Source organism: Colletes gigas, unplaced genomic scaffold (assembly GCF_013123115.1).
Source record: "Colletes gigas isolate AHSC1104 unplaced genomic scaffold, ASM1312311v1 Colletes_gigas_Sc00010, whole genome shotgun sequence".
Lineage (NCBI taxonomy): Eukaryota > Metazoa > Arthropoda > Insecta > Hymenoptera > Colletidae > Colletes > Colletes gigas.
In genome coordinates this window covers 8,276,428-8,299,269 of record NW_025106639.1, presented here as the reverse complement: position 1 = coordinate 8,299,269, position 22,842 = coordinate 8,276,428, and the positions used below count along the sequence as shown (strand labels likewise).

General features: G+C 47.8%; 1 protein-coding gene across 1 annotated transcript; it reads left to right on the top strand.

Annotated features, from left to right (window-relative positions):
- The first annotated feature begins 1,079 nt into the window (after positions 1–1,079).
- Positions 1,080–22,658, top strand: LOC122397624 (transient receptor potential-gamma protein). The gene is made up of 17 exons (XM_043396892.1): positions 1,080–1,279; positions 5,109–5,239; positions 7,377–7,611; positions 8,714–8,862; positions 9,996–10,191; positions 14,144–14,314; positions 14,459–14,693; positions 15,924–16,044; positions 16,696–16,980; positions 17,297–17,430; positions 17,516–17,645; positions 17,732–17,927; positions 18,140–18,334; positions 18,555–18,780; positions 19,325–19,669; positions 19,864–20,331; positions 20,523–22,658. Exons 1-17 carry the CDS (start codon positions 1,112–1,114, stop codon positions 20,687–20,689), a joined length of 3,552 nt encoding a protein of 1,183 aa, XP_043252827.1. The 5' UTR covers positions 1,080–1,111; the 3' UTR covers positions 20,690–22,658.
- The last annotated feature ends 184 nt before the right edge of the window (positions 22,659–22,842 follow it).

The window sequence follows — 22,842 nt, the reverse complement described above, 5'->3', positions numbered from 1 at the left end:
TATCGAGTGCACCTGCGGACGGAAACGTTCGAATCGAACGTGTCCATCTATCGGTGAACATCGATATCCGATATTGTTGTTACTATCGCGAAGATATCCAATATATTATTATGTTCGGTATCAATCTCACTACTGTCAAGAAAAACTGTTCTCAGACGTTCTTAAAATGGCACACGAAGAAGCGAGGGAAGAAGTGTTTTTTTGTTTGTTCGTAACTTTTCCATCAGCGTGGAACGTTATATCAGAAATTGGGTACGATCGAGTCGATGAATTTCCGTAAAGACCTGCTTTCGAATCTTATGTAACCTCTTCAAGGATACTGGCGCTCGACGTCGTATACGGTTAGTTTTTTGTTTTGTACAACGCGTGGATAACGATTGATATTCAGAATTAAATTTCCCAATGATGTTGCACAACGTCGTGAAAAAATTGATAGATGTCATGGGTCAATATCAAATAGGATTTTCAATTCAAATAGGGTGAAGTATGAAATGCGCATACGTAGACTGGCGGGCACAGTCGGCGCTGGGCCCTTCCCCCACCACTTCCCATTCTGTGCTCGAACGTCGCGCGAGTCCCAGTGCTGCCCACCCGTCTCGTCCCACGGTAACATTAATTGGCTCGTGACTCATCGACGGCAAGCCGAAGTAAGTGTTTTGTTGCTCAGAAACCCTGATTGTCCACCCTAGATTATAGAAAACATTTCTGACTTTGCTCCAACTACACACGGAACACTGTGTCGAATTTCTGGGCTAGAACAAAGTAAATTTTAGCCAAACATACAAACGTTCATTTTATCTACATGGTCGAAGCTCCGCGGCATCCGCTAGTTAATCATATTTGTTGTTGGTAGTTCATTACGTTAGAAACGAGCCATTGTTTCATTTAACCCTTCGTCCACTAGTTGCACAAGATTAGTTTGGCGCGCTACGCGTGCAAGATATTAAACCGTGCACGGTTACGCGTTCAACCCTTGATCAAAGTTTCTGTTTCAGAAAGCACGTACGAAGATGAGGAGCAAGTCGCCAGGGGCGCGAGATCCCCTGGTGAAACAAGCGGCGTCGACGAAGAAATTGGCGATCCTAACGAAGCTTTCGAGAACTTGAGGAGCATGGGTACCAAAGCGACAAGGTCCTGGGCGTCGGGCGCCGGGGGCGGATTCCTGCGGGGCGTCGGGCACCGGGTGAGCTTCGACCCCGAGGCACCCCCGCCGCCACCCCAAACCATGCAACAAACTAGCAACCTCCTCGACAAACCGAAGGATGACTATAAGGTCAAGGTAAGTCATCGTCTTTAAAAGGTACACGAGTAAACGTACATTTTTACGTCCATAGGGGGTAAACGAAGACTGTATGAATTTATCGTTCGATCTAGCGACGATTCGCGGGTAGTTCTCGGTTCGGTTTATTATGGACGATTCGTTCGATCGAATTCGGAGATGTAATAAAAATTCACAGAACGATTCGTGGGACGAGGGAAAAGCAGAAGCAAGAATAGAAATAAGCGGGCGAACGGTAACAGCGTTACGACGTCGATCCAATTTGTGGAAGTTGTCGTCGCGAATCGGCGGAAGTTCCTCCCGTCGTCGCGGTCCGCCCTTTTATTGCCATCTCGAAACTCTCCCCCCCCCGCGATCCACGAAGATGGAAGCGAATCGTCGCGAGAACTATCCGGTCGAAGATAGAGTTTAACGCTATTTTGATAATCGAGAATAATCCGATTCGACCAATCATCCAATCGGGGAGGGTCGTGATTCGCGAAGGCGAAACGGGAATCATCGTTCGGGAAATAAAAAATTATCCCTTGGACGACGTTGTAATTCGCGTCCAAATTTTGTTTACGTATCGTACTAGTTGAAATAAGGAAATAAGTAATGAATGTAAATTAATTCCGAGCTGCAAAGGATCTTGACAGCAGACGTTCGGAGTGACTTCCGCTTATTTAGATGCATGCCTCGTCACGCATTCGCACATGATCAATCATTCTAGGATATTCTCTCGTTTCTCGGCAAAACAAACCGTCGTTGCAAATCGCTACCAAAGGGAATACTTAATATATTTAGCTGGCCTCTATGTATACCTCGCAACTCGAAATCTATTGAATTCTACATGAGCGTTCGGATAACAGATTCAGCTCCTTGAGTACTTACATGTGTGTACTTTTCCAACATAATTCTTTATTTTCTACTAGAATATTACAAGTCGGATAGACCCGAACAGCGATGGTTAAATTAGCGATCGTGTATTTGCTGCAATCATCCCGGAACGTCTTGGCAAATAAACCGGGAAAAATTGTTTTCCTCGATTTGCTCCGTACGGTTCTGGAGGCCATAACGAGACGGGGACAACGGGAACGCTCATATGCGGGCTTTTACGAGTTCCTAGCAAGGCTTTCATTTTTATTGCGTCGTAAAAGCACGGCTGGGTTGACTTCGCGAAGGCAGGCCCAACGGGGTAAGCGCCGGTACAGGGCAGAAAAGACCCGTGTCTCGTTTAAACGAGCCTTTCCCGGAAAGATTTCGCCCGATCGTCGGCCCCCCCTCGGTACCTTTAAACGCGCGTTTCATCCGTTCGCGGGTGAAAAGCGGTGAATTCATCCCTTTATTGGCTCCCGAACGTCCTCGACGAAACGGGACCTGTCAGACTCAGCCGGGACGCCGCGGTTTTATCAAAGTCCGATTCAATCTTGCTGCCCCTGTTCCGCGCGGGAACGATCTATCACGATTTCTTTTGTTTCGCGGGACAGCGGCGACGCGTCGAAGTCTCCTCGATCGCTGAAACCGCGGCTAAATCGTTCCACGGTCGAGAATAGACCGCGACGAGCTTCCCAGACGGTCCAGAAACTCGTTACGAGGCTCGAGACGCGGTCAACTCGTCTTGGAATAAAGAGGCCACGGAAGAAAAGCGTCCGCGAATGTCCGACAGGAGGAAATAATGAGGTTCGAGGCGGGAGGGGGGTGGGTCGCGATTACCCCTCTCGGCTTCAAGAAGATGACATACTGTGCCAAGGGCCACAACTGACAGCCAACGAGTGTTTGCTTGGGCGCACCCTAATTGTCGAGCCGCCACACCCTCGGCAAACATTGTCCATCATCGTCCGCCTGGCCTCCTCGTACTCCTCCATTTCCCTGCAGACCGACCCTTTTCCACCGGGACCAGATACGCTAGGCGAGGCACTTAAGACAGGTCGCCTGAATAACTCATTTACTTTTGGCGGCGGACGAAACCGCTCGAAACAAACCTCGACTTCGACGGCCCTTTAATCCGACGTAGTTTTTTCGGAGGGTGGCGGACCAACGAGATTAACTTTCTCGACTTAATACGAACGGAAACACAAAAATTTATCGGCAAAAGTAAATAAAGTTTTCCCGCCTCAAACGCTCGGTGCATAAAAATTTCAGATCTATGCGTAAACAAGCTTCCGCAAATTGGATTCCGTTTGAAAGTTGATTTACGAGAGGATCTAAAATTTTTATACGTTCCCCGCGAATAAAATTGACAGGCTGTGGGCTGGGGGACGCGCGACGACTGTGCGATTAGAGTCGAGAGGAGGGCGGCTTAATTACCGGAGACGGGTGCACGGAGAACAGGATTTTACCCCCCTCGGTCGAAGGTGTTTACCGATAGTTATTCCGATCCTAGTTTCGCGGGGGCTAACCTTCGTTGCGAATAGGGGATGCAAAACAAATACCTCTCGCTTCGCTGCCTTTAATAACATTTATGATCCTAATACTGGCTCTATAATACACACCGCAATAAAGCGGGACGAGCGCGTTAAATCGCCTGGAAAACAGCGAATTTGATCCGGAAATTTTATGGAACGATAATCGTACGATTAGAAAGAAATTAATTTTTTTAATCAATTCATCCCTTGATAAAATGTTTCTCGATGTAAAAACGTAATGACTGTATCGTGTAGTTTCATCCCCGGTACAATTATGCCAGTTAGATACACTCGCGACGTTATCTAGGGCTCAAGGATGCTCGGCAGGAAGAAAGTCTCGCGAACCCGAACTGTGGTTTGTAAGAAAGTACGCAGGCATAAAGGTTAATACCGCTTTTGAACGGGGCGGCGGTTAGGGCGGGTCTCTCATTGTTTTCGCTTACGCTTGATCTTTGCGTGTTACGCTCGTGGCGCATTGGGTATTCTTTGCCGGTGTGCAGTCTAATGGCAGGCGTAACGAGAAGTTGCTTCGTAACGAGAGGTTTCCTCGTCGAACAATGGAGGTCTATCCGACTCGTTAATTGCTTGCCTCGTTCCCTCCTACGATCGTCCCAATTTCAGCTTCGATCCACGGTTTCATCCTCGCGCGCGCTCGCCCGTGCCTCCGAATGTCCCTGGAGAGCGTAGACGAACGATCGACTTCGAAGCTGCCGTCTCCCGCGGCTTTAAAGTCGATCGATTTCAACAGCGTTTCGACGAGATCAAAGCCGCTCGACGTGATCGACGATCACGATCCGACCCGTTGCTCGAATTTCGCGCGTCGAAATAGCACACCCGCGTTGTTTACCGGCTGCTCGTAATTGCCTTAAAGTTATTTGAATAACGCCGATCGGAGCAAAAACGATTGGCGGTTCCGAGAACGCGGCAGTTAAAACGCGTTATTGCGTCCGCGGATGCGATGAAGGAGGCCGTGTGATCGAACCAACTTTTGGCAATTGACCATCGCGATGAAACTTTCGAGAGGATCGAGTTTCTCGGTGTCCAACGGAATAACGAAGAATATTCGTCGTTCTAATTTCCTCCATCCTTCGGCCCCCTTGATCAATAATCCTAACGATCATCCCCCCTGTTGACGTTTCCGTTGCGAAAAGAACGGTTAAAAGGCATCCCCGGACGTTTCGAGGTCCGAGAAAATTGCGTCGCAAGTCACGCGATGCTAGATGTTGCGAGAGTAATTTTATCCCCGAACTACGAATCGAATTCTTTTTATTAAAACTAGCTTCTGGTAATTGTTCAAGAGGAAGCAAAGCATATGGTATTGGTGTTTAGTCTTGGCGATAAATAGGGCGGAAATAAAAACGAATCGAGGAGAAGCTTCATTTTTCGAGACTGGTCGCGATCGAATCGACGAGCAGTAGTGTAATAAAAAGTTACGATGGTTTCAGAGACACAGCATCCACGGGATGAACGAGGAGGAGAACGTGGTGAGGCCGCACCAGGAAATGGCCAGTTTGAGCTACCATGAGAAGAAGTATCTTCTCGCGGTGGAGCGCGGAGACGTGGCCTCCGTAAGAAGGTGAGACCGTCGACATTTGGAAAATTGAAAAGTCATACGTTAAAGTAGCGGGGCCCGATAAAAGTTCCAGGAGGCAAAAATCTCAATTTACAAATGGATTCCCTCGGAGCTTAAGGACGAAACAGTGTCGGATGAATTATGGATTCGACGCGACTCTTTCCCGTTTCGCGAACGACGAGCGAGAAAATAAAAATTGGCTTCTTCTTCGTGAACGGGAAAACCGTATCGAATCCGAAAGATCACCGTCGAAGAACGACAAATTTATTGTTTCATCCGACGTACAGCGCAGGGCGCTTAAGACATTTTCGCGTGTACTATATTTTTAGAAAACTAAAACTAATTTCTAGTCAACGTATGCTGGAGGTAGATCAAGTTGTAATAATAAAACAATTAACCGACTGTACAAAAAGCCGGGCAAGAACTTGTGCTGCAGTAGGCGAAAATAAAACTTGAAACGCTATAAAATCGATATCAAACCAGTTTGGAGCACGTATGGTCGTTCAAGGCCTCCATTTCGGACACTAAAATTAGAACTTGGAATGTAAAAATGCAAATTCCTGAATTGTTATATCCATCTCTGAAAATAAAATCATTCCGTGTACATGTCCTTTGGCGATCCTCGACGAACTTTAGGTCATCGTTCCGCATAAAAGAACGTAATTAATCTCGAAAAGTTCTTTCCCCTATAAATATTCCTACCCCATGAAAGCAAATTACATCTGTCCGGAGCATTCTCTTCTGTCCGTAAAAATAAACGAGTTGTACAAGCAATCCGTCTTAAACGCCCCGCCCTGTATTCCGTCGTCGGATGAAATTCGCGTCCAAATTAACGTCGAGAGTCCGTTCGACGCTTCGGAACGTCCGATAGTACGCTCGAACGCCCACGCGCGAAGTTAAAGAAACTTTACTTGGTCATCGAGGGGCCGAGAGCTTCGAAAAAACCACCCTCGAGCGCGCGCTAATTCTTCCGTGTCGCCTCCTCGACGAAAACGAGATTGCTCGTTACTCGAATTAGGCGGATTTTCGCGTACATACGTGTAGGGTCGGACGAGCGTTTAATCATTCGTAAATAAGACGCACGTACATTCCAACCCCTCGTCGCTACAGTTTCCTGAAAATTATAATCGCGTGGGGTCAAAGATAACGTGAATTACTAATAACTTTTTACAAGCTTTCAATTTGTTTAAAAGTTGGTAAAATAGTTTGCTCGTGTATTTTAATTTGTTTTCATACGAGGGTTGCGGGGTGATAAAGATCGAGGAACCGCGCCGGTGGATATCGTGAAAAATCTGAAAACGATATCGTTGGCAGGGTGGGCGATTAATCAGGGTACACGGTGGGAAATTTATAAGCGTCTAATATCGGGAATGCAAATCGCCGTGACGGGAATACAACCGAAAGCCATCGTACTGTTTTCGTTACATTCCGATGCGGCCGCGTCACGAACTACAAATACTCCGGTCGGAAGCCACGAACAAACAACATATAGAAACTGCCGCATCGTTGTTTCTATGCAAATGAGCATGCACGCGGGGGCAGAGGTCCGTCGGATATAGGTCTCGCGGGTTAAAGAGGACGAGAAATCTCGCGGGAAAAGGGCAAAGGCGCGGCAGACGTTCCACTATCGCGCGCACTGCGCCGACAAAGGATCTAATTATCCTACGAGCGATCGTTCCGCGATCCCGAAACTTCCAGGAATTCTTAACCGCGATGCCGCGGACGCAATTTAATACCGATTGCGATCTACGAAGAAGTTTCACCGGCCGGTGGAATTCTCATTTGGCTCGGTCTCCGGGCACCTCCCCGGACCGAAATACGAATTTGTCCCTCGTATCGCGCGATTATGCTAATTCCCACGGGATTTTACTTTCCTTGTTCCAATCATTGTACGTCAAAGAATTAAAAAAGAGAATAATCCACCGCTTAATCCTTATTTCGTGAGCCCAAGATTCGTTCTCACCCTCGACTTTACCGATAAGTCCTACCTAGATAGTAGAAAAATGGCGTTCGAGGTTGGGGGGGGGGTGGTTTAGTGGGAGTAACGAGTGCATCGAGCGGACAAAAAAGCTGATATGTAGACCGACGTGGAGGGGAACGGTCATTAGCAGTGGAGCGAACGTGCCGGATGTTGTTTCAGGATGCTGCAGAGGGCTCAGGAATCGAAGATGAACATCAACTGCGTGGATCCGCTGGGACGGTCCGCTCTTCTCATGGCGATCGATAACGAGAACCTGGAAATGGTGGAGCTTTTGATCGAGCACAAGGTCGACACCAAGGACGCGCTTCTGCATGCCATCTCCGAGGAATTCGTCGAGGCGGTCGAGGTCCTCCTGGAGCACGAGGAGAGCCTCCACAGGAACGGGGAGCGTCACGTTAGTCGCTTTCACGAATTGTTTCGGGGAGTTGCACCACCCTGCGTCCTCCTCTCCATCTTCTTGCTTTCTCTGTTTTTTTCAAACGCCGATCGATCGACTTTTAAGCGTCCAACGATCAGCCAAAGTACCAGCATTACTCGCGCCCACGCAATCTCGTTTCAGTTATCCAAATTCCTCCTTTGGTTCTCTGTAGGAGATAGTCGTGAGAGGATTCCGTCGGCAAATAGGTCGACCCGCATGTTAACCTAATCCCCACGATCCGTCGAAACATTCTTCGATCGGTTTTGGAGAGAGGTATTCGCAGTGTTCGCCACCGTTCTAAGCTGTCCCTTTGAAGAATGCATGGGACGATACGGATTTGCCCCTAGTCTACAAATTCGGGAACCGTTTTGAGTTTCCGGGGATCGGCGGACCTCGGGAAAACGACCGATCGAATCTCGTTTCCGGCGTGGCATGCAAATGAGCACACGTACCCGCGATAATCTCATCGGGACTGGACGCGGAGAAAAAAGGAAAACTCGCGAAAATCCAGCGTCGGGAAGTTTAATTTCGATCGGCTTACGCGCGTAACTAATACACGAATCGTAGACCGTGTATCATTTATCTTTAAAATATATTATTATTTAAACACTCTCGTTTCGTTAATTTTAAGTATGCGAAAAATAAAGCTTCTCGAATTCGTTTTTTTTTATTTAGAATGTATCTGGAGACGAGCGTTGCTTGTGGTATTTTACTTTATTCGTTGTTTAGCGTGGTAGTGGTATCAAAAACGCAAGAAAAGGCGAGTAGATACTTGAGAGCCCTTAAGAGCATGTTTCCCTGTTATCAAAAAAGAGCGTTTACTGATCGCCGTGGAAATGTCTTGCAAAGCAGCGAGGCGAGTAATCGCTGTGCTCGAATAGACACTTTCCACGCGATCGGCCACCGTGCTGTAAAAAGTTAACGCGAGATCAATTTTTTAACGCCTCCGCGACGGGAAATGAGATTTACTTTCCCGCGACGGAGGCGCTTCTTCGTAATTTCTGTCTTTTAATAAATTCTGCAGTGGAATTCGAATATAATTTTGGATCCGCGTAAAAAGAGTATTTTGTTCTTTCAGAGCTGGGAGGCGGTGCCGCCGGATACAGCGACGTTCACACCAGACATCACGCCTCTGATTCTATCCGCGCACAGGGACAATTACGAGATCATTAAGATCCTTTTGGATCGTGGATCCACGTTGCCCATGCCTCACGATGTTCGTTGCGGGTACGTGGACCGAGTTCGAAGAGCTCGGCGTTCCGTAAATAATATAGAATAGTGGGAGCCGCGAGGTGCAGCGACTGCTAACAAATATCCGCGTTTAATACGTAACTTAAAACGAACTGAGAATAAAATGGAACAATAAGTCGGGTTACGGTTCTTGTCGTTCATTTAAAGAGACGAAAGTTTATTCGTTAATAAAGGCCCCGGTAAAATGCACGCTCGGAGGGCTGCAATCGCTCGTTAGATATACCATTACACTCTGATTAATTCCCTCGGCCTGGTTTAGCACCTTCTTGCCCTTGCAATCTCCGACCAGACTCCACGCAAGCTAATTACGTTAGGGTAGATGCACTGCGCGCTCCCCTATCGGCAGAATGAAATTTCATCCGGCGAATCGCATTATATTCGTCATGTACGATAAACCTATCCCCCTGGCTGGAACTGAAATTTCGAAATTCCGTAAACATCGGCCGAGGGATGTTTGCCTTAAATAACGACGACGTGAAAAAGATTACGATCCAAGAGAAACCCCCCTTTTGTAAACAGTTTCTTGGCGTTTCTACAATCAGAAAATATTTGGACGTGTCCCCGGTTGCGTAAAATAATTTTCATTATTATTTTTCGACGAAAAAAGACCCTACAGAAATGTGCGATCAAAAGGACCGGAGATGTGGCGTTTTAAAATTTGGAAAAAATTGCCCTGTCAAACGCGTTTTATACACCTTTTTCGCGAAACTTTGAAACGCAATTTCTCTGGTCCTATTTATCACACAGTTCTCTGTATGGCCTAATTTTCCCCGTTGAAAACTAATTAAAAAAAAAATTATTCGGCTTCTTTGAAGGCGCGTCCTGCAGAGTTTTGGAACGGAACGGAACCGAAACAAATTTACCTTTTGAGCTTGTTTTTTTATGCTCTCGTCTGATTTCGGAACAGCTCGTATAAACTCCATAAAATTTTCACGACCGGCAGAACGTCTATGTTCTACTGTTTGTTTGTCGCGGCTCGAAAGTTGCATTTTTCGGTTGCGCCACTTTGGCACAGTTCGCTCGTTAAAAGTTGCAAGTGGCACTGTTCGTGTACTTTCGCGGGCGAGATTCGCCAGAACGCTTATTATCGTCGGTTTCGTGATCCGCAGGTGCGACGAGTGCGTAACGTCTCGAAAGGACGATTCCCTGAAGCATTCCAGGAGCCGTATAAACGCCTACAGGGCACTGGCTTCGCCGTCCTTGATCGCTCTTTCCTCAAAGGATCCTATTCTGACTGCCTTTGAGCTCTCTTGGGAACTTCGAAGGCTCTCCTTTCTCGAGCACGAATTCAAGTGCGAATACCAGGTGAGACGGAAACACGTTATTTACAAAACCATAAATATTACTACGACAGCGCGAAACGACGCGATTACCATTACAACTGGAACGCCCATCGTTTGCAAAGGGACAGACCGATTTACGTTCTATCGGTTAAATTCTTTGAGCAAAGCTATTTCTATATCTTCGACCCTCGATGGTTTCAGATAGACGCGACAGGCGAATGGATCGTATCGACCCATAATAGAATTTCCATTTTATGCAGGCTTCCAAAAGGAATTGTGCCATTAAATTTTCCATATACTTTCAATATTACATTTACATACAACATGCAGGGTCTCGGCCATCCCTGGAAAAAAATTTCAATGATTTTTCTTGAGGCTTCGTTAAAAAGTTATTAAAAAATTAAATTACAAAAGTTCAAATCATTCTGAAAAAATTATTTTCGGTCGCGGGGGTCAATTACAATATTTTTTGGTGAATAGACACACCCCCGAAATCCTACCCAGTTTCGAGAAAAAAATTCTTTACCGAAAATACAATGTCTGACCATGAATGACGATTCCCCTGAAATTCGTCGAAATTCAAAAGTTTCAAATCGTTGTAAAAAAATTATTTTCGGTTTCGAGACTCAATTACAATCATTTTTGGTGAATAGACATACCCCCGAAATCGTACCCAGTTTCGAGAAAAAAATTAATTACCGACAATATGACGTGAGACCAGAAATGTTGCCCGAAAATTTCAATTTCAGGAACTTAATGATTCGAAGACTCTGTGCATAAAGGCTTTGTGGGACGATACTTTCAAAATTCCATGTATTTGTAGCAATAAATTCTACTCTTGAAGAATGCAGAATCTGCCTGGGTGAAAATGGCGCTTCATCCCCGTGGTTAGGTACAAGAAGAGGCCTAATCAAGGCTAGAGACGGAGGCCAAAGTTTGTCAAACGTACTTTGCCTCCGCCGAGTCTTTATCTTTCTTTCGGCGCGGCGGAAGTTGAGATGCTCAGCACGGTCTACTAACTTTTGATTTATGTAAGAATAAATCATGATGGCGACCATCCGCGACAGGCTTCAGGGTAAACTGGTTTCCATTCCCTTGGCTTCTTTCGTCGCCACATGCTTTTCCCGTGTCTCTTTCCGCCGTTTGGCGAAAATCCAAAAAACTTATTGATCCGGCGCGTTCTATCCTTGACGCCAAAGCAATTGTTGTTCTACCAATGAGACTATCTTCTAGTTTCCCTATCAGTAAATGCAATTATATACAGTTTTAGTACGTAGTATAATAAATGGATGAAAAAGCGTCGAACGAATGGGAGTATCGCGTTGATATTTCGTTGCCGTCCACTCCGAACAATTTAATCGTCCCAGCTTATACTTTCCCGAAAGAAAAACGATGGATCTTCGTCGGCGGATCCTCCGGTAACGCTGGAAAGCGGACCGCGAAATTCAATTTGCTCGTGGGAACGTGATCCCGGTCCGAAAAAGTATCTGCGAATCCAGCGGGAGAAATATAAAACAACCTTCGAAAGTTGGGAGTTTCGTTCCCATCTCTTCCCGGTCTGTCCTACTTTTCCTCTCGGTTCCGAACGTTTCTTTTCGCGTTCACGGGTCCCTCCTTGTAAATCGGCGAAACTCGAGATTGTACGTCCAAACCCCCCTTGTCTTCGACGCTTCTCGTATCGTCGGGATCGTTCCGCGAACTCCATTCTACTCTCGGCCGCATTGAAAACAAATTGCGCTGATTCGTCGAGAGCAGCTGGTTTCGTTCCGCGTGGCACCGGTGGCCCGTCGCGTTTTCGAGAGGTATTACGAAAATGGAATACGAAAATGCGACAGCGTCGTCCTCGAGGATCCGCCGTGATACGAAACGCCACCGTATACCATTCGCCTCGCGCGAATCCTTGAATACATAAGCCTTTCTTCCCCCTTTCGTTATTTATTTTCCGCGGAAAATATATTCGCGGAGAGAAACTTGGAATGTCCGAGCCTCGCGAAAAACCCCGCGGGACTATGAAATTTAAAATAGATATTTTATTCAGCTATCGACTCCGTCCGCCCTTGGACCATCGTAGATAAAATTGGGAAGAGCATCGAGGAACCCTGGTGCTCGTAAAATTGTAAATAACGCAACCGTAATCATATTGGACAAGAAGATGGGAATTAAGTGGAAATCGAGCACCGTAAATCGAAATCTCCGAGCCGATGCTTCAACGTCCGCGCTCGAATTATTTGCTTTGTCGAGTTTCCGGCGGGCCTGAACGCGATATTGACTCGCTTTTTGTTTTTGGGACAGGAACAAAATCGAATGCTTTACAAGTAACATAAACAAGCCAGTGGCTGCAAAAATATTATCGAACGTCGGCGAACGGTGGATACGCGAACGGAAGAAAACCATTCCCGCGTTTTTCAATTTCGTTCCTCTCGTGCGATCATTTCTCCGACGCGAGACACCGTGTTTTCCGGCGGGGTGACGGCGCTGTTAATTTGCACAAACATCGCGCGTATTCGTGCCTCGAATCCGTCTTCTTGGTAGAAAGACAAATCAGAGACATCGAGACTCTTCGTTCGAACGAATCGCGTTGGACGTCGTCTTTATCCAATACGACGGAAGATCACGGAATGATGGATTCTTTAATCCATTTTCGCAAGCGTGATCTAGATATGGATAAGAGCCAAGACCAATCGCGGTTTCTTAAACTTCTCGAAGTACGTCGAAGTTGGAGAAATGGATCGAAGGATCTCTATCGCGTTGGACGAAGACGAAGACGAAGACGAAGAGGAGGACGATCGACCCGGATGAAAGTTATCAATCCAATTTCTGTCGCGAGATAATAATTCTTTTGGAGAACTTGCTTCGCGGAAGATCGAATTACAATATTTTGGTAAGCTTCACGATCACGATATTGGCAAAACATACTCGTTCGCGTATCGCTTTGATGTGGCGAATGTGTGCGTTGGCACGAAGCCGCCAAATACGGCCTCGATGGATGGCGGATACGTATGATTTCTGAACGTTTCCGTCGTCCGTTTCCGGCTCGGATCGTTTTTCCAGCCAGACGAACGAACCGGGCGCAGAGATTGTCGACCAAGGCGGAAGTTACCGAAGATATTCAACGATTCGATCGTAATCGCGTTGTGGCTGAAATAAATCATCCCTGATGGGGAATTGATTGGGCCTGTCGGATAATCGGTAAACGATTAACGGGTATAGGGTATAGGAAGCCGATCCTCGTCAGTCTTCTCCTTTTCCTACGGTAAAAACATCCGACAGCTCCAGTCTTCCCCCCTCCCCTGCCCCCCGACAGTCTATGGAGCCATCTTGAGATCTTTTTCAAACCGCAATTCCATCGACCGTTCCACGATATTCCGTGGAAATCTATTTACCTCGTATTTACTTTGGTTGCATCGCGTACTTGTTCCGACGATTGTTTCGATATTTTTCCATCCCATTGGACGGTCTCTTTGTTCCACGATTCGAACACAATAATATCCGATACGACGAGTGCTTGGATGGTCGTTTAAATGGATCTTTTACGCGAATTATTATCCGATCGGAATTTCGTCCCTCCACCGTTTCGCGAGATAAAGTTTCAAAGGATTGTAATCCGAAGATCTTCAGGTCCGATCTTTAAAAAAATAGCTCGACGCTGTTTCCACCGTCGGGGACGTTTTACCCTCGAAGTTTCCCCGAAAAATAAAGTGCCGTTCGCGCGAAGAAACAAGAAGAATTCTTGGGGTAAACGTGACCCAAGAAAATTCAACGTTGGATAGCGCTCGTGGGAAACGGCGTCCCAGACGCGTTACCTGTTTCTTAAAGAAGAAGTTTCGCGACGTCGTTGTACTTGCGTTCAAGTACCCGGCGAAAGGAACTTCGGTCGATGGAAGTTATAAACAGTCGCTTCGAAGGAACTTTTTCGCGACTTGGTCGTTGTTGTCGCTTATTTGTTGCTGAAAACGTTGACGTTGGGTTTCCAGGAGCTTAGAAGACAGTGCCAGGACTTCGCCACTGCCTTGCTGGATCACACCAGAAGTTCCAAAGAGCTGGAGATCCTGCTGAATCACGATCCCACCGGGCCAGCTTTCGAGCACGGCGAGAGGATGCATCTGAATCGGCTCAAACTGGCGATCAAATTCAGACAGAAGAAGGTAAACGACGATGTGATCTCGTCAGTCTCGTACGAATCGCTCGCGACGACTCCCAGCACGTAGATTAGACCGTAATAAGTACAATTTCCCCGTGACATGACCGGAAACCGGTCGACCGATATTAGATTATCCCGAAATTTCCAGTTCGTGGCCCATCCTAACGTGCAACAGCTACTGGCATCGATCTGGTACGAGGGCCTCCCGGGTTTCCGGCGGAAAAACATGGTCCTCCAAGCCCTGGAGATCCTCCGGATCGGCGTTTTCTTCCCATTCTTCAGTGTCGGCTACATAATCGCGCCGCACAGCGTGGTCGGTCAAACCATGAGGAAACCGTTCATCAAGTTCATCTGTCACTCGGCCTCCTACTTCACTTTCCTCTGTAAGTATTTATTTTCGAGCTAGTACGGCGTATCCGCGAGCAACTTAGTCGTTATAAAACGATTTAGGCGGAAAGATTAGAAACCTACGACCACTATTGATAGCAAACCGCCGTGTGTCAGCAGCGGTCAGTAAAGTAAAGCGACTTCCTCTTTTTTCTATTTTCGTTCGTGGTAAACCGAGGGGTGGGTCGTATGGCTCAGGTTAGAAAGCCCTGATTTACGCGAATACGAGCGTATTGCCCCCCTCCTCTCTCGAGATTAACCGAAGTTGTTCCCGAATAATCTGCTGAAATTCGTCGCGTCCTCGAGGAGAGTGCATTACCTTCGCCCGTTGCTCGTGACTCAAAATATCGTTAGCCTAACTTCCGGGTCAATTACGCTTTTCCGTGCTCGCGGAGCTTCTATCCTTGAGCTGGTCCTTTGAGTCGCGCTCTCGAGGCCGTTCTCGAAACGGGCTATCCGCGGTCGAGTTTCCAACTGCGGTCACATTAAATTCCTACGACCTCCGTCGCAGAGTGTTTCGCGATAAAAGAGCGCGTAAAGTGGCGACGATGGAACCCCCCACACAAGAATTCTATCAAGAAAACCCATGCTCTAGCGCACAGCCTCCACCAACGTACAGGAAATTTAGGCTAAAGTGAAAATAAAAAATATGTATTTTACCATAAAAAGTTTTGCAAGGAGAGACCCTCGATTATTACAAGAAGTACTGACTAACAGCGAAGTTTCTTTGATGTTTGTTTTATGTATTTTACTGCTACTTGGCCCTATCATTCCAGTCTATAATGGCGACTGATGTCTCAAATTTAGAGCATTACCGTGCCGGCTATTATTGGTTTAGGTATTCGTAAAGCCACGGGTACTGAGAGGTATTTCTAAACTGTTTGGTGGTAGGCTTCGATGTTTGACTTGCCGACGTGCCGAAAGGTAAAATACGTCGCTGGAAACGAGGCCGGGCCGAATTCGATAAACTTTCGGGCAAAAAGCATGGAATGTAAACGGACTCCTTTTACATCGAACGTCTCGAAGGAAAGAACGTTCGACGCGAGTGAAAGTCACGCTCGCAAATCATTGGACACGGATAGCCGTAGCTCGGTAGCGACAAATTCGAGCGAATCGCGAGCAGCATAGATTTCAAATACCATTTAATATCCATTTTTGTTTCGCGATGGCAGACGGCCATCATCCCTGTCCTAGACCTCGATTCTAACGCGTGTGTCTGTTCGCAGTCATGTTGATCTTGGCTAGTCAAAGAATAGAAGGCTTGATTGGCGATTGGGTGGGTCACAACGTCCCGCAGCACGAGCCAGCGCCGACGAAAAGGGGCGCCGCGCCAACCATCATCGAGTGGTAAGAAAATATTTTTAACTACTGTTTGTTCCCGTTTGCGTCAACGAGGGGAGTACGCGAAAGGGTGGAAACGGACGAGCAGTCGATTATTATTTTTCCCACGGACCGTCTGCCAAGGTTCCCAAGTACAAGTGCCACTATTGCCCCGCTTCTTGCATCAATCTCTGTTGGAGTTCTTACGCGATGGAATTACCACCACCGCCGTTTCTTCGGGCCGAGTTGCCAGCAACTGCGCGATTAAATCCCCATTTCAGCGTCCCGATTCGATCGCAAGAAGAGAAACTGTATACCGTGCGCCAAAGAGTCAGTTCATTCGGCAATTTTTAAGCTCGATAAATACATATATGCCTATCTCTTGGAGTAGACGTATCGGTAAACTAGGAACCTACAGGGAATATGTAATCGTACGATTAGAATTTTATTATCCAAACCAAATAAATAAGTCTCATGGGACCCCTTTACAACGAAAAAGAAAATCTGCTCGTCCCAGGCGATATTACCCCGGATTACTTCCGCCGGAATCGAATGGTTGCAGGGATAGGGGGGGCCAAGAGACGTTCGAAATTGCATTTCTAGGCGACTTTGACGTCTCGAGGCGCGTCCCGACGGGCGCAGAGTTTCGCGAGAATCGAATCGACTTGTGTATCGCAGGTTCATCCTGGCCTGGGTGTCCGGTTTGATTTGGTCCGAGGTGAAGCAACTGTGGGACGTCGGTCTCGAGGAGTATGTGAACGACATGTGGAACGTGATCGACTTCGTCACGAACTCTCTGTACGTCGCGACGGTCGCGTTGAGGGTGGTTGCGTACTACAGGGTGCAAAAGGAGATGGAGAGCCAGGGACCCCAAATCGTGTTCGAGCTGCAGCGCGAGCAATGGGACACATGGGACCCGATGCTCATCTCCGAGGGTCTCTTCTCCGCCGCCAATATATTCAGGTCGGTATTTTTGTCCAGGCGGATCGGAGGGTTCGACCACCTCTCGTTAATCGCGATCGATAAACAATAATCCGAGAGACGAAAACGTTGTTCCCAGCTCGTTTCCGTTAATATTTCGCGCGTCGCGGTTTTAATTAAAAGGGTAATTACGAGTTCCCGTATTTCGAAACTAGCGAATTCCCGCCGGTGTTAATTAGGAATTTCTCTCGCAGCATTAATTTTTACTTTACTTAAAACGCCCCCGGTCGCGTCCACGCCCTTCGACCGCGACGCGTAATTGAACACAGAGCGTGAAAGTCGTTTGATATTCTTCCAGCTCTTTGAAACTCGTCTACATTTTCTCCGTGAATCCTCACCTCGGCCCCCTGCAGGTCTCCCTGTCCAGAATGGTTATGGACATTATGAAATTCTTCTTCCTCTACGTGTTGGTGCTGTTCGCATTCTCTTGCGGTAAACGGATCAGTCAAAATTCTTTGAACGCGCGCCTCTTATTTTCGTCCCGGCGATATGCTAATCAATCGATCGTCCTCGATAGGCCTGAACCAGCTGCTTTGGTACTACGCCGTCATGGAGAAGAAACGTTGCCCGACCGCGATGTCTCATTCCCCTAACGCCAACGTCACCACCGATTCGAATGCCTGCATCGTTTGGCGGCGTTTCGCCAAGTACGTAATAAATATTAACGAAGAAACACGCTCACGAAGTTTCCGTCTGTTTAGTATAACGAGTTCTATAATACGATTCCCATCAGTCTGTTCGAAACCGCGCAAACGCTCTTCTGGGCCGTGTTCGGACTGGTCGACCTCGAGAGCTTCGAGCTGGACGGCATTAAATCGTTCACCAGGTTCTGGGGAATGCTCATGTTCGGCACTTACTCGGTCATCAACATCGTCGTGCTATTGAACCTTCTGATCGCCATGATGAACCATTCCTATCAGTTGATATCCGTGAGTCGATAGCTCGAACCAGAGCTGTTCGAGCGCTCGAAAATTGTCAACGAATCACTTTTATTGCTTTTACCGTTTCCACGAGAATAAATTCGAAATCGATCGAAATTAGTTTGGAGCTACTCGACTGATCGAGTGCACGAACAGCTTTAAATCAAACGTGGCGGAAATCAGCCGCTGCGGGGTAACGTTCGTTTCCTAATTCCACTCAGGAACGCGCGGACGTGGAATGGAAGTTCGCCAGGAGCAAGCTGTGGATCAGTTACTTCGAGGAGGGCGGAACGGTGCCACCGCCGTTCAACATTATCCCAACCCCGAAAAGTATCTGGTACATGGGCCAATGGTTGTATCGGAAGCTCTGCGGTCACAGCAGAGCCGCCAAGAAGGAACACATGCGAACGATCAGAGTGAGACTGATTCTAGATAAATCGCCTCCTCGTTCGTTCAGCCAGAATTGGGCAAACTCTCGTCAGAGGCGAATAAAAATTGTAGATCACACTATAAAAATTTCCTTTTAAAAATTTACCGACGTCAGTTTACGATCTACGATTCGTATTCGTCCGCGAAGCCCAATTCCGGTTTGGACGATCTCGAAGACGAACGATCTGTTTTCTTGCCCGTTGTTAGAGAAAGGTGAAGCAAGCTTCCGAGAGGGACATTCGGTACCAAAGCATTATGAGGAACCTGGTTAGGAGGTACGTGACGGTGGAGCAGAGGAAGGCGGAGAGCGAGGGTGTGACGGAGGACGACGTGAACGAGATCAAGCAGGACATCAGCGCGTTTCGGTGCGAGCTGATCGAGATCCTGAAGAACTCCGGGATGAACACGTCGACGGCGAGCGGGGCCGGAACCGGTGAGGCCACTTTGCACGATCAGTAGACGATTCGCTAGCGCAGATTATTTCGGTTACCTACGTAGAATCCCTCACGGTAGTATAACTCTAGCGATCGCGAGATGCAAAGTACGTTAGCAGGTTGCGTAGACGACTCGAAAATTGCAACGGAGGATCTACGCCGGTTAGCGAGCTTCATCCTTCGTAAATGAAAGTTTCGAAGTTCGTTACTGGAACGCTATTAATCATCCGGGGGAGCTGCGGGAGACTAATTAATGCAATTAAGGGTAGTCTGGCGCGGATATTACGTTGTCGTTACCTCGTTCAACTTAAAACTATAAAGACACCGGGAACCTCCGGCTGGAAAACCTGTCGTTTATCGTAATTGACCCTCGCCGATTACGGCGGTATCGCGTCGCGAGCAATTATCTGAGTCGACGTCCGTTATCACGCCACTTACACGCCTATTTTCTTTAAGTTTCCTTCAGTTTTTAGTAGCTGCTTGAGCATAGTCGTTGGCTTTCTGTCTGCCTCGTAGGCGGTAGCCTTAAAGAGCTGTCCATAGGTGCGGGGGGCAAGAAGAACCGTCAGAAGGAACGACGATTGATGAAGGGGTTCAACATCGGACCGCAGCCGAGCGGAAGCGGAAGTCTGCCGCCGGTCGACGAGTTCATAGCGTCCCTCCAAGAAGCACAGAACGAGAACTCCCACGACGTGTTCGGCTCGACTCTGAGCGGCATATTCGCGCCCGGGACCACCCCGAAACGAAGCTCCCACCACACGAGCACGAACAGCGTGCCCGGGCTGGGCACCAGGCGACAGGGACGCGGTACCAGGGGATCCTCCAGCAAAAAACGATGGGAGAACATCATCGAGGCGGCCAAGGCTGGCAGAGTCTCCAGGCTGATCGGTAAGCTCGTCGAAACAACGTCGAACTTTAATTAAGAATCAGAGTTATATCATCGAAATGCAAAGTTACGCTCGTTCGAGATTTACGTATCCGTAATATTTCACTTTGAAGAAAGATCGACGTGTTTTTAAATCGCTGATCACGTCCGCGCTGGACGACGAATATTAAGAAGCCGTTTGCTCTCGCTTTCTTAGGTAGATCTCGTTCGGAGGATTCCGTGTACTCGCCCACGTTCGAGGACGGCGGTTCAAGGTCGGAGGGTTCCACGGACTCAAAGTCCTCGCTGGAGACGCCCGGCCATGAAGTCCAGCCCCACCATTCCCATCACTCGCATCATTCGCATCATCACGAGGCTCATCACGTGTTCGCTCACGGCCTGGGCGCTTTGGCGGCGCTGCGGAAGAAACGGAAGAAATTCTCGGCCTCCAGATCGTCGACCCCGGCCACGAGGAGCACCAACGGCTCGAATCCGTTGAATCCGATCGCGTCAGCGTTCATCTCCAGGGTATCGAGGAAGCAGCCGCTGCACAGAGCGAGCAGCGTACCCGCCAGGGGCCCGGAACTGGGCCAGCAGCCGATCCCCCCCAGGAGGCACGAGGGCACGCAGAGTCAACAGCCCAGCATCGACACTCCGGAAGGCGCGAGCATGAACGAGCAACCTGGTGAGTTCCAAATAAAGTGATCGAGCTAGCTGACCGACTCTCCTGTCTCTAACAAAGTGAGGGTCTCTAGAAACTAGAAACTTTGGGTCGAATGCGAACGCGCTTAGTTTCGTTGATCATCAGCCTTTGCTGGCCGACCTTTGACCCGGCGTTTACGGTAGCTAAACAGAGATTCCTTTGTGTCTGTTCAGCGGTGGTAACGGCCGTTCCACTGACGCCGTCTACGACCGAGGAGAGCATGATCGCCAGCGGGTCTATCTCGGTGACCATGAAGAGAAACGGCTCGGCGACGCAGCTGCAGCGTCTGCAGGGCATCGAGCTGATATCGGGCCACGACGTGTCGGGCGGATGGCTCTGAGACGACCCCTCGGTCGCCAGGGTGCGACGCGTCAGCTAGCAAAGTGGACGAACATTGGAGAGTTTCGTTTCGTTTCCGTCAGCCGCGATGGCTGGGACGACGACATCGATCGCGTCGTCGTCGTCGGCATACGCACAATGATGCCTTTCTCGCGACGACACCGAGACTTAAACAGACACTGTATCGCCTAAAGTATAAGTGAATCTCGCGAACAACGCCCCCCCGTTCGTCGACCCATCGGTCAGCCCTCCTCCCTTCGATCGAGAGTCCCCGGGACTTTGGTAATCGCGCGAACAACCCGGAACTCGCGAGATTTTTAGGCATTCGTGACACACCGTCGTTCAGTATTTACCATTGATGCTTCCGGGTACGGGTCGTATCCTTGCGGAGAATTTGTACCAGTGCGTTTTTTGACCTCTGATGGAACAATTCCCCCGTAAGGAAAAAGATTTCCTAGACTTTTCGCGAGAGAACGTCGTTCATCGGGCGATTTTGTACCGCGAAGGGAAACCATTTCGTCCGTCTCCGTGTCACCCTGAAACGCCGTACTGCTACTATTACAACTACTGCCAGAACGGAAGGGGCGAATGGGTCGACGGTAACTAGCCTAGTCAGCACACTAGTCAGACGATCTCGTACGAAAGAGAGAAACGACGTTTACAGTCGAGGAGACGATCAACTGGCCGCTCAAGATCCACGTCCCACCTTGTGAATCCTGATCCAATCGCCACTGGAGACCCACTCTGTATTTGCGGGTTGCAAAATCTCCGGTGGGCCCCAAACAACAAAAATATCCTTATAGATTTTACATCGAGAGCGACAGAACAGCGGGGATGTACTCCGCCTCGAAAGCTTGAACGACCAGTTGATTTTGATCGGACCAGAGTCATAGTGGCGCGTTAAATTCTAAGGACAATGATTATTACTAATGGAAGAATCGTGGAGTATTGTTATAATCGTTTTAGCGGAATCACGTTCGCGTCGAATTTATCGGAATAGCTTCAGGAAGCTGGTCTACTGAAGTCCGGCGCTTTTCTATCGTCCCCCGAATCCAACTGGGGGGTTTCTTACTTTTTTATTTTGACTGTTCAACGAAATCTAGTCAGACGCCTAACGAAACGTTTTATGCTCGTTAACGGAACCAATTTCGTTTTTAGTGCCGCGTTGGGGCCTCGATTATCCGAACTCTTTTTCGAACACGTCTCGGTGACAGGATTTACCACGATTCGTTCGAACAACCGAGGTTCCATCGTGTTTATCGAATGGAAGGGAAAGATAGGGAGTTCTCGCACTTGAAAATTAGGGCAATAGTCCTGCCGGTCGATAGTCGTTTCCAAACGGGAATCGCCAATGGCGGGTAGCGCGCAAGGAGGATTGCCTTGGACTTTCAAGAAACTTCTACACGGTGGAGCTTCCGAAAAAAAAAAAACTTCTTTATCGCGTGTTTCAACGGACTTCGTTCGTCGCGTTCATGGAGATTTTTCCCTTAGTCGTTCACGTAGCGGGGAAGACGAGGTAAAAGTGTCACGACCAAAGAAGGGGCCGTAGCGTAGTCGAGTAGAGGCCTAACAGAGACGAAGATCCGTACTACTTCCTAGATATTACGTGTACGTATGATAATAATAAATACTATTAATGTTAACGTGCTGTCAGGAACCGCGAGGCAAGTCGTTCTTCGCGAACCTGAAAGACCATACGTCTAGTAACTATACCGCCTACGTGTATTATTTATGAGATTATTATTGTAAATGTAAAGATAGATGTCCACTTGGCAAACAAAGTTGTAGTGAATGTTATATTGTGAGCGGTTATTGTTGTAAAAAAAAACGATAAAAAATGGGAGAATCAGACGAAGAGGGAAAGGATGAACGAACAAAAAAAAAAAAAAAAATGGAGAAACGACTCAACAAAACGCAAAAACGGAACCAACTGTTTTATTAATAACAAAGTAATCGAACAAAAAATAGATCGTATCCTTTGAACACGAGTAGTAGTCGTACGAATTTAGCGACATTTTTTCACGAGATCGAAAATTATATATCGTTTCCGACAGCGCAGCATCCGTCTTGGAGATCTTGAATTATCACGAAATCATAAGTGTATTTGATAAAGCTATACGAATTTTGTACAATCATCGGAGTACGAATCGAAAC